Source organism: Nyctereutes procyonoides, unplaced genomic scaffold (assembly GCF_905146905.1).
Source record: "Nyctereutes procyonoides isolate TBG_1078 unplaced genomic scaffold, NYPRO_anot_genome, whole genome shotgun sequence".
NCBI lineage: Eukaryota > Metazoa > Chordata > Mammalia > Carnivora > Canidae > Nyctereutes > Nyctereutes procyonoides.
In genome coordinates, this window is record NW_026575020.1 from 4,879,259 (window position 1) to 4,891,555 (window position 12,297).

At 42.3% G+C, this 12,297-nt stretch overlaps 1 protein-coding gene and 1 pseudogene across 13 annotated transcripts in view; both read right to left on the reverse strand.

Moving 5' to 3' along the window:
• The window catches only part of CDK12 (cyclin dependent kinase 12), a 79,463-nt gene extending 77,477 nt beyond the window's left edge, over positions 1-1,986 (reverse strand). For all 13 annotated transcript variants that reach the window (XR_008663438.1, XR_008663436.1, XR_008663434.1 and 10 more), the window contains exon 1: positions 895-1,986. Coding sequence is in view for 2 of the 13 variants with exons in the window: in XM_055317758.1 (XP_055173733.1) it covers positions 895-1,943 (1,049 nt within the window). In the remaining 11 variants the exon portion in view is untranslated. The remainder of the gene's footprint in view (positions 1-894) is intronic.
• A 5,052-nt stretch (positions 1,987-7,038) lies between these two features.
• LOC129503761 (proteasome maturation protein-like) lies at positions 7,039-7,460 on the reverse strand (annotated as a pseudogene).
• Positions 7,461-12,297: the final 4,837 nt, after the last annotated feature.

The window sequence follows — 12,297 nt, forward strand, 5'->3', positions numbered from 1 at the left end:
TTAGGATTCCGTTCAGGTATAACCTCAAAGCCCATGTTCTTTGTGGACAAAGGTGAGTCCACAAAGAGGAAGGTACATATCATCTAGGAATAAGAACATAGTTTTCAGTAGTAATTCATTTCAACAATTAAATTTCAAACTAACATGCCTTTCTTGTTAAAATATCATGGTAAAGGCACTACCACTAGTTTTTTAGAGAAAGATTTTGAAAATTGCCAGTGGTCACAGGGTAGGTCAATGGTGATGATGTAAAGAAAATCAAATTTATCCTTAGAACCAATTTCTGCTAGGCTATACACCAACAAAAAGAAAAAGGACGAAACAGCTGAACTCCAGTAAAAACATCAGTTAAAACCAGAGTTATCAAAACACTGTCAATTAAGAAATAAACTTACAGCCCTGGAGACTCAGTGGACAACACACACACAAATGATAAATGACTTAGGCAAATGGCCTCAAAATTATACAAATGAAAATTTATAGTTTCTTACATCTTCAGTGAGGTCCAGTAAGGTCTAAAGCACGAATACCAAGGTGATTTTAAAACATTCAAAACAATGCAACAGAAATTGCTAGACAAGCTATGAGATAAACTCAGTTATCAACTCTGTGTACTCAAGAAGCAGGAGCCTATGGTTTTTCTCACAGGAGCTTACAATTGACGATCTCACCACTGAAGTACCTACCTTTAGTGGTTTTAGACATGTGAACTCTCCACTTCTCAAATTCTGGGTTAAGAGAAGACCAGATTCAACTACTTGAATAACTAGTCAATAGCAAATTGTTCTAGTTAACGAGGAAGACTGGGGGCTTCAACAAAACGTTAACATGACTAATTGCCAGTTCCTCATGACCCAGCCTAAGTAAGAAAGGGCTGTTAGACAAATAACTCACCTGGGGAGTGGACTCCGACTCAGAGACCGTTTGCTCATGAAAGGGCTGCTAGACCGTCTTCGACCATAGGGACTAGGTGATCTCCCACTGTAAGAGCCACTCCTTTCATAGCTGGAAGAACGTCTCCGACTATAGGGACTCACAGACCTTTGTCGTCTACTGTAGGGACTGGGTGACCGGGTGCTTGACTGGTAGGCCGAAGGCTCCTTGTAAGGAGGGCTAATTGACTGCCTTCTTGAGGTACTTCCAGGACTTTTCTTGTAGGAGTCATAATTGCTAGAGGTGTGAGATCTTGGGGGACTAAGGTCATAATCTTGGCCATAGGAAGCTCCCGAGGGGCTATCATCTTGCTTGGGGCTGTCAGACCATTTTCTATGGGGACTCCTGGATCTCCGTTTGGGGCTGTCTACTGTTTTGTAGCTTTTGGGTGTTTCCCTCTTCCGATGACTTTTACTCCGGTCTTTGTGCCCAGACTTCAACTCACGTTCTTTCCGTGTCTTCTCCTTATGAAGTTTGGATGACCTGGATTCCTTGTTGCTGCTGCTTTTGGATATCTGTGCCTTCCCATAGTCCTCATTCTCCTCATTTGAACGCTTTGAACTTCCTGATATCCGGTCCTTCATCGATCCCGATTTGCTGGAGACTTCCTGGTTTTTCTCTTTTTCTGTTTGTTTAGTTTTTAGTAAGTCCCGGGAACGTCTGTGCTGGTGGTGACGATGTTTGTGCAGACGGTCACTCCTATCAGTCCCACGACGTTCATCATTCTCCCTCCTGTCTAGTTTGAAGGCCATGTCGTCAGAGAAGGTATCTGAATCAGAGCTGATGTCATCATACTCCACCAGAGGTTTGATAATTGTACCCAAAGGTGCTGCTTCGGGGGTCACCAACCCCATGTCTTTGGAGTGCTTGGATTTATGCCGCTTGTGCTTCGACACCAAGCGGTGACGCTCTCTGCTGTTGGAGCTGCCACCTCCCGATGACGGCTGCAAAGTTCCAGAAGCTCCTCCACTCCCGTCCTTCTTGCCCCCATGTCTCTCTGGATTGGGCATTCCCTTTCCCCTACCCTCAAAAAGGGGAAAAAGTTCCCCAGCACTCCCAAAAGTAACCCCCACCCTCCCCCCCAACCCCACGCCTACCAAAGAGCCCCTAGAAGGGGGTGGGGAGGGAAGGGACAGTAGCCCAGGCTCCTCCTCCCTCCCGACTCCTCAGCACCCTCCTACATGAGGTAGGGGGTGAAGGAGCCAGGAAATTAATGAGAGTTCCTCAGCAGTAGAGTTGCGAGACAACGGGTAGCTGCTCAAGTCTGTTTCCCCTCCTCCCCCCGCCGAGCCAATCCTCAGGCCCCGGCGCCGGGGAGGTCGAGGAAGTAGGAAGCCGACGGCCCTGGGCAGTGGGGCCGACTCCGGCTCTGGGGCCCTGTGAAGACTGCGCGGGCCCTTCCCCTACCCGGTAGCCCGGCTCGGGGCGGCTTCCTGTCGCTGGGGTCCCGCGGCCTAAGTGCCTCACGCCCTCTTTGTCCCTCGCTCCTGAGGGAGCCCCTCTTCTTGCCTCCGCCTCACCTCAACACCTCACACACTCACTCGCTCCCTCACACAGACTCAGTCACACACTAGGTTAAACCGAAACGGCACTTGGGGGGGGAGGGGGAATCCCAGGAAATACCGCGAGAATCCCTGGGCTCTCGCGGTATTTCGTGCTTCCCTTTCACCTCTCACCACGGCTTGCTTAAACAACGCGAGAGTAGGTCCTGAACAAGAAACGCGTTCCGCCAGATTCTCGCGATAAGCTCCCGCTCTCCATTTGAGCAAAGCTTTATTGAAACGGTGGCAGGATTTTTTTTTTTATTCAAAACTTTATTGGTAACTCATTGAACAAATAGCGGCAGGCTCCGGCACAAAACTAGCTTTGCATGCTTTATAACAACTCTTTTAACTACCAGGATGGAAATATTGTCAACAGGACAAAGGGCGAATGTGGGGACATTTCAACCCCAGTCCCTAAGTATTAATAATTCTTCCCACTTAAATAAGCGTGTATCACGCGCGTTATGTCTAATTCTCACTATCCTGCAAAACGCGGTATCCTCTTCCCTATTTTACAGATAGGAAACTCAGAGTCACAGAAGTTAAATAACTTACTCAAGGTAACAAAGCTAGTCCAGCAACTGCCAAAAACGAGATTCAAATTAACGTCTATCACCAAAGCATAGCTCTTGTATAGTGTGGCATTCCTCTCACTACTCTGTTTAAAATCTTAACCCGAAAACCCATCACCTCTTGGGATCATCTGTGGCTTTTCTGGAATAATTTAGCCTTTTATCTTCACACAGAAAATTAAATTATTGAACAAGTAAAAGTATTCATGAGCAAGAAAAAATAAAATATCCCTGCCCTTTTTTTTTTTACTTTTCAAAACTCTGCCCACATTAGCCCATTCCATCTTCACAACAATCATCTGAAATAGGATTGTATATGTGAGGAAACTAAGGTACTGAGAGGTTAAATGACATCCAAAATTCTTGTTTTCGGGGATCCCTGGGTGGCTCAGCGGTTTAGCGCCCGCCTTCAGCTCAGGGTGTGATCCTGGAGACCCAGGATGGAATCCCACATCGGGCTCCCTGCATGGAGCCTGCTTCTCCCTCTGCCTGTGTCTCTGCCTCTCTCTCTCTCTATCTCTGTCATAAATAAGTAAATAAATATTTTTAAAAAATTATTGTTTTCTTCATCAAATTTATCTATGAAGGGCGCCTGGGTGGCTCCATGGTTGAGCGTCTGCCTTCAGTTCAGGTTGTGATCCTGGGGGCCTGGAATAGTCTCACATGGTCCCTGGAGTCTGCTTCCCCCTCTGCATATGTCTCTGTGTCCCTCATGAAAAAATAAATAAAAACTTTTTAAAAATTACCTATGATACTTTAAGGCCCTTCTCTGTGAAATAATGTCCTTTCTCATAAGGCCATCAAGCCAATATAGAGAAAATATTCATACCAAAAGATATAAGATGATAAATGTCATAAGAATAACACAGAGCACTGCAAAGGTTCTAAAGAAGGCTGGGAAAAAAATAATAAAGAAGGCTGGGAGTGTTAAAAAATTCTATAAATGTAGGGCAATTGAGTTGGGCCATGAAGATTAAGTAGGATACATATATGCAAAGATGGGAAGGTCAGCCAATAAATTAGGGATGAGAAAACACCTTGAACAAATGCAGAAGAATCTACTCTCAAAATCACTCCCTGCGGGTCCCCGGGTGGCTCAGTTTGTTAAGCATCTGCCTTTGGCTCATGATCCCAGGGTCCTGCAATTGAGCCCAGATTTGGGCTCCCTGCTCCGTGGGGAACCTGCTTCTCCCTCTCCCTCTGCCCCCCATTAGTGCTTGCTGTATCTCTCTAGTGCTCTGTCAAATAAATAAATAAATAAATAAATAAATAAATAAATAAATAAATAAAATATTTTAAAAAAATCACTTCCTAAAAATGTTCTTGTTACTTTCGGTCACATGGGTACCAAAAAAAATTTTTTTAACATAAATGTTTGAGTCCATAAATGCTGGCTAAAAATGAAAAAAGATAAACTTTTTAATTAACCATGGAAGAAAATTTATTTTTATTTTTTTAAAAAAGATTTATCTATTCAGGAGAGACACAGAGAGATGGAGGCAGAGACACAGGCAGAGGGAGAAGCAGGCTCCTCACAGGAACCCTGGATCCTGGGATCACGACCTGAACCAAAGGCAGTTGCCCAACTGCTGAGCCACCCAGGCATCCCAACCGTGGAAAAAGATTTAATGACATCAAGAAAAAAATAAAAGGATAGAATTAAGTACTGGGACTCAGGTATGGTAACGCCTTATTCATTGCTGCAAGAGAGCCTGGATATAAAAAAGTTCCCACCAGTGTTTGATATAATGATATGGCGTGAGACTTAATGGCCCATTAGATGAAATGACTGAGCCACCAATCAAATACTGGCATGAGTTTGGCCAAAGTACTCTGTTTTTTTATATCTATTAAATGAGATCAAGTTGGGTTTTTTTAAGATTTTATTTATTTATTCACGAGAGAGAGAGAGAGAGAGAGAGAGAGAGAGAGAGAGAGGCAGGCAGAGACACAGGCAGAGGGAGAAGAAGGCTCCATGCAGGGAGCCCGATGTGGGATTCGATCCTGGGTCTCCAGGATCACACCCTGAGCTGAAGGCGGGCGTTCAACCGCTGAGCCACCCACACGCCCTGATTTTATTTATTTATTAATGAGAGAAACAGGGGATCCTCGGGTGGCTTAGCGGTTGGTGCCTGCCTTTGACCCGGGGCGCGATCCTGGAGTCCCGGGGCGCGATCCTGGAGTTCCGGGATCGAGTCCGAATCGGGCTCCCTGCATGGAGCCTGCTTCCTCTGCCTGTGTCTCTGCCTCTCTCTCTCTCTCTCTCTCTCTCTCTCTCTCTCTCTCTCTCTCTCTCTCCCTCTCTGTCTGTCTATCATGAATAAATAAAATAAATAAATCTTTAAAAAAATGAGAGAAACAGAGAGAGAGGCAGAGACATAGGCAGAGGGAGAAGCAGGTGCCCCAGCAGGGAGCCTGATGCAGGATTCAATCTCAGGATCTTGAGATCATGACCTGAGCCAAAGGCAGATGCTCAACCACTGAGCCACCCAGGCATCCCTAAATGATATTAAATTTTTGACCCAGGATGTACCCATACTCATGGTAAAATGGAAAAGTGGGGACAGAAGAAGGAATTATGGCAATGTGTCAAAATCTTGAATAACATTCATCATGTAATTTAAAGAGCAGTTGAAACTTTCTTTTTTTTTTATAATGAAGATTTATTTTTTATTTTTTTGAAGATTTATTTTTAAATAATTATGGAATTTGTTCAGGGATACGGTGTATGTACATGAGTATTCTAATTTTTTTCAATTTAATCATTTTGTGATATATAAATTTATGCATTACAACAGTGTAATCAACATATGCTGGTTGATTTTTCATTTTAAAGACAAGAGCAAGGGCACCACGGGTGGCTCAGCTGTTTAGCGCCACCTTCAGTCCAGGGCGTGATCCTGGAGATCCGGGATGGAGTCCCAGGATGGGCTCCCTGCATGGAGCCTGCTTCTCCCTCTGCCTGTGTCTCTGCCTCTCAAAAAAAAGACAAGACCAAAATCAAAACCTTTGAACTTATCATACTTTTCAAACTGAAAGATTCAAATAGCTACAATTCTAAAATAGCATCAATAAATCCAGTATTTTCCTTGTAAATATCAACAGGCTATACTGAAACAAGGTAAAATATAGTATATAATACCCTACACTGTGCTTAATTGGTAGTGTTTACCACTGAAATCAATTACAGATGTTTATTCTGAGATGCTACTATGAAGACTGTAGACTCAAATGCTGATAATGGTAATCAAAGTTAAATTTATGGGATACCCAGAAAACAGGCTGAATTGAAATCTGTACAATTTTAAAATACTCATTAACAACAAATTTTGAAAGACATATAGAAGGCTATTGTTTTCAGGGATACCTGGGTAGCTCGGCGGTTTGGCGTCTGCCTTCGGCCCAGGGTGTGGTCCTGGAGTCCCGGGATCGAATCCCACATCGGACTTCCTGCACGGAGCCTTCTTCTCCCTCTGCCTGTGTCTCTGCCTCTCTCTCTCTCTCTCTCTCATGAATAAATAAAAATTATTTAAAAGGCTATTGTTTTCATATAAATTGGGTGTTTTATTTTTTTTTAATTTATTTATTTATTTATTTATTTATTTATGATAGTCACACAGGGAGAGAGAGAGAGAGAGAGAGGCAGAGACATAGGCATAGGCAGAGGGAGAAGCAGGCTCCATGCACTGGGAGCTCGACGTGGGATTCGATCCCGGGTCTCCAGGATCGCGCCCTGGGCCAAAGGCAGGCGCCAAACCGCTGCGCCACCCAGGGATCCCAAATTGGGTGTTTTAAAATCATCTCCCTTTAGTGCTTCAATTGTCACATGGCCATAAACCAAAGACCAAATAATTTCAAATGATCACAAATACTATTTAGGCAAAAATTCTCATGTGTCCATTCTTTTAATGCTGTATACATCAAATTATAGTAAAAAGATGACTATAAACAACATGCAGCCCCTCTATATTCATAAACAGCACAACAGATTACAGTAAACCGAGTTTATATGCCACCATCAAGTGTGGTTCTCCCATTAGTTCACTTTGTGAAGGGTCATTAAGAATATCTTCAAATCCAGTAGTCTCATTATTACCCCTCCAATATCCAGTGAATGGTTTGGACTTGGAAGAAATGGAAGACGCTGAACCTGCTGCACGGCCTTGAATTCCATTTGTAATTTTAGTGGAACAAACAGAACCTGAATGTTTCTTAGTGTAGAAAAATCCATTTTATCTTGGTTGAGCTGGAAATTTTTTTCTGATAATTCAAGAGGATGACTGGGCAAAAGTTCATTTTTCACACAAGGGAGACCTTTTCGAAGATCATGCTGTTCAAAAGGTCCACTTACTGAAAGTTCAGTAACTGGAATACTGTCCTTCATGTGAGATCCAAGTCCTCTGGCATTCATCTTCACTTCCTCTGTGAACAGCCACTGGGCCCTATTTGAAACTTTTTAAATTATCTGCGGGCTCCTACTGAAGACTGTAGACTTGTAATGGATAAATGAATGAGTGAATGAAGATTTTCCTGAATTTTTATGACTTATTTCTGTAGCACTGTTCAATTTTCCACAAACTCTTTTAAGTCTGTCAATAGATATTAGTTTAACAAATAACCCCGGGAGGTGGCCAAGATGGGTATTACCATATGCATCTAAAGGTTGAAACTGAGACTCAGGAGTTGGAATACATTCCCATTAAGTGTTAAGAAGTGCCAGGATCAGGGATAGCTCTTTCTTTAATCTTAGACCAGTACTCTTTCTGTTCTAGCACACTTTCTCTTTTTGGTGGATGCAATTCTACTCTAAGGTCAATAATATCTCAACAAAGCTGGAAAAAATGTCTACTCTAGGAAATATAGTTTTGCTCAAGTGTTTAAATACAAAATTAAGTGTAAACTGCAGAAATTTGTCCAAGAATTTGTGAAAATAGCACTTTTATAAAATAAGGGTTGCTTCACTCTACAGAAAAACTTTGAACTCAGAAATTCCAGGACTACACAATTTGCTTTATTTGCATGACCTCCCAGGGCAGGGAGTCAGGGCAACTTTATGAACCTCAAGGTAATCAGTCAGATGAACACTATACTTTCCCTGTAAATCCCTCAGCAAGTCAGAAAGCTTCTCTTTAGGCTGTACTCAAGAGGAAATATTTAACTAAAGTCAATAACTCCCCCAACCCTGCCCTAGATCAATTTATTAGTTTAGATTTTAGGTTTTGAAGAGTCCTCTGAAATCCCCCTCAAAGCTTAGTCATTTAAAATTTGACCAAAATAAAATAAAATAAAATAAAATTTGACCAGTGTTCCTTTTTGCCATATACAAAGATCGCTCCTATGTGCATCTTAGATGATTTTCTTGTTTAATGACATGTCTCTCCCTATCTTTACTTTTGGAGTACAAATTTTTCAATAATGTCATTTTACCTGCATTTTAAAAAAGATTATTTATTTATTCATGGGAGACACAGAGAGAGGCAGAGACATAGGCAGAGGGAGAAGCGGCTCCTCAGGGGGAGCCCAATGTGGGACTTGATCCCAGGACCCTGGATCTTGCTCTGAACCAAAGGCAGACGCCAACCACTGAACCACCCAGGCGCCCCTTATCTGTATTTTCAAATGAGAAATAACTTCTTATTCTATTCTGTGACCAGAATTTGATAAAATTTATTTTATTTTCAAGCTTATAAGGTTTAAAATTACCTAGCTATAGTTGATATAGACATTATTGTGTATAGTTTCCATGAGAAAATGTAGCTGTATATCTAATATTGATATTTGGGGCACAATTATAAGTTAACAAAAAATTTTTGAGTAACTGATTTTTGTGACCAATCATGTTTTCAGAACCTTATTATCAAGTGAGTGCATCAAAGTTTGGGGCTCTGTTTTCGTGTTTATATTACCAGCTCCTAGTTATTACACAAGTATTAGGATTCCTTAGACGCTTGTCAGCATTTTAAATATTAATTATCTTTGAGGGGGTGCCTGGGTGGCTCAATCTGTTGAATATCTGGCTCTTGATTTCAGCTCAGGTCATGAACCCAGATTCCTGGGTCGAGTCTTGTGGCAGGTTCTGCACTCAGCAGAAAGGCTGCTTGAAGATTCTCTCTCCCTTTCCCTCTGTGCCTCCCTCATTCATGCACATGCACTTGTTCTCTCAAATACATAAATCTTAAAAAAAGTAAATATTATCTTTGAATAATTTTCACTTGGATAAAATGCTCTCTGTACCTCATCAATTTTAAGGTTGCTAGATTTACATTATATATTTTATTTATTTATTTATTTATTGTTTATTTATTTATTTTTTGTTTGTTTATTTATTAATGAGAGACACAGAAAGGGAGAAAGAGAGAGAGGCAGAGACACAGGCAGAGGGAGAAGCAGGCTCCATGCAGGGAGCCTGACGTGGGACTTGATCCGGGGTCTCCAGGATCACGCCTGGGCCGAAGGTGGCGCCAAACCGCTGAGCCACCCTGGCTGCCCTATTTTCTTTTTTTTTAAAGATTTTTTTTATTTATCTATTTGAGAGAGAGTACAAACAGGGGGAGGGGCAGAGAGAGAAGGAAAAGCAGACTCCCTGCTGAGCAGGAAGCCAGTTATAGAGCTGGATCTGGGACTGAGCCAAAGGTAGATGCTCAACTGACTGAGCCACCTAGATGCCCCGAAACACTTTTTTATATTAAAAATATTAATTGATTATCTGAAATTCAAATTTAACTGAGTGTTCTGTATTTTATCTGGCAACCCTATCAGTTTATACCAGCAATATGTAATGAGTCTCTAACGTGTGTTAGGGGTTGGTCTAGGCAATGTCACTAGGCAGTAGTGAAAGAAGTAGACCCAGTACAACCTTCCTGGAGATAGCAAACTAACAACGAAGACGGGCATTGAACCATCATGTACTTAATACATTTCAAAGTATTACGCATTAATACTTTTAATTACTATTAAGTAATAGCAATGAAAGTGTTTTTTTTTTTTTAGATTTTATTTATGTATTCATGAGAAACAGAGAGACAGAGAGGCAAAGACAAAGGCAGAGGGAGAAGCAGGCTCCATTCCATGCAGGGAGCCTGACATGGGACTTGATCATGGGTCTCCAGGATCACACCCTGGGCTGAAGGCAGCCCTAAACCGCTCAGCCACCCGGGCTGCCCTGAAAGTGCTATTAAAGAGAAGTTGGAGGAACACCTGAGTGGTTTAGTTGATTAAGCATTGGACTTTTGATTTTGGCTCAGGTCATGAGCTCAGGGTCGGGACATCCAGCCCAGTGCTGGACTCTGTGCTCAGCTTGGGGTCTGTTGCAGATTCTTTCTTCCTCTCTCTCTGCCTCTCCTCCCAACATTGAGCATGCACGCACACACACTCTCTCGAAAATAAAAATAAAATCTTAAAAAAAGAGAGAAATTTGAAATAATGTACCAGAGGACTTGATCAAGTCAGGGGTTAGAGAAGACTTCTTTATAGTCTAGAAGAAGACAATTAAATTGACATCTGAAAGAAGGCCTTAGTGAGGTGAAGGAGTCAAGTAGAGGAAGGCCTCTCCCAGCAGTTAAAAAAGGCCTGTTCGAGGAACTTGGGAGGAGAGTGCAGCAATTTTCTGCATGAGGAAGAAGGCTAGCATGGCTGGGGATTGGCAATGGGTGAGGTGGGTCTAGGAAGGGTTGTTTTTTTTTTTTCCCCTAGGAAGGTTTTGTAGACCCAGTAAAACATTTGTCTACTGGGCTCTAGTACAGTAGTAGGTAAGTGGTGGAAATTCAGAAATGAAGGCAAAATCCTGCCCCAAGAAACTCCCTATGTAGTGACTAAAGGAATGAGGGTAAAGAGGAAAAGATAAAAAATAAAATTTGAATTCTACTTCCGAGAGCATAGTTATAGATATCTTTGTGGTAGTAAACGTGTTCCCAGATGTTTCCAAAGATTTATTCTTGGGATCCCTGGGTGGCGCAGCGGTTTGGCGCCTGCCTTTGGCCCAGGGCGCGATCCTGGAGACCCGGGATCGAGTCACACGCCGGGCTCCCGGTGCATGGAGCCTGCCTCTCTGTGTGACTATCATAAATAAATTTAAAAAACCCCACAAAGATTTGTTCTTATTAAATTTACACTGCTGTGCCCGCTCACCTGAACTGCAGTTGTCTGCTGGAATGGCTTTGGAGGATGTTTGAATAGCATTTTTGAAATATGGAGAAATTCTGAGACCGAAAAGCCAGTAGAAATCCACTACTTAGTATCCTTACAGTGAACTAGGTAAAATCCAACTTTACAGCGGCTATTTTCAAAGATTTGTTTGGAAAAAGAACATTAAAAACAAAACAAAACAAAACCAGGCCTTAACTACGTTGAGAACTTCCACCAAATGCTAGTTTTGTATTTTAGCCTGGTCCTTCAGTTCCAGTGGCCATAAACTTCTTATCATTACTCCAAATTTCTCCACGTGAGGAGACAGGACTGCGCATTCTTTCTATTGTGGAGTACAAGCTAAACTGCTTGTTTTACTATGATTACCAGATAGGAACACTAGTAGTCATACACCTTAGTATATAATTAAAAGCATCCGATGCTCTGACTGCTACAAGTTTACCTTAATTTAAAACCTCCCAGATCTTAAAAAAAACAAACAAACCCAAAAACCAAAAAAACCGTTATTGGGTGAGAAATATTTCTGAAATTTGAGGAAAAAATTGGGAAATGGGAATTAAGTGAATTGGGCTGGCTTGGAACGCTGTGTTACAAAGACCCAATACCATTTTCATGTTTCTACCTAGTATCTCAATAAAGCGTATTATCTTTTATTTTATTTATTCACGAGAGAGAGAGACAGAGACAGAGAGACAGAGACACAGGCAGAGGGAGAAGCCGGCTCCATGCAGGGAGCCCGACATGGGACTCGATACCCGGGTCTCCAGGATCACACCCCGGGCGGAAGGCGGCGCTAAACCGCTGAGCCACCCGGGCTGCCCAGCGTATTATCTTCAACAAAATATTTCTGGTACCTATATTCTTTGAAATGCTAGTCAGTAAAGAGATTCCAGGATTTTAATTTACGAACTCCTTTGCCACTCGGAAGCGAGGTTGAGCGCTAGCAGACGGCAAACACGGTACTCGAGAGCAGTAAGTAAACCTTAAGATGACCGAAAGCTAAGGGAAGGCGTGATTAGAAGAATCTCGCGAGAATCACTGCATTCACTATTTTTCGCGATATTTTGGTGCCCAGCCTTTTTCCTATCTCTCGCAGGATCACG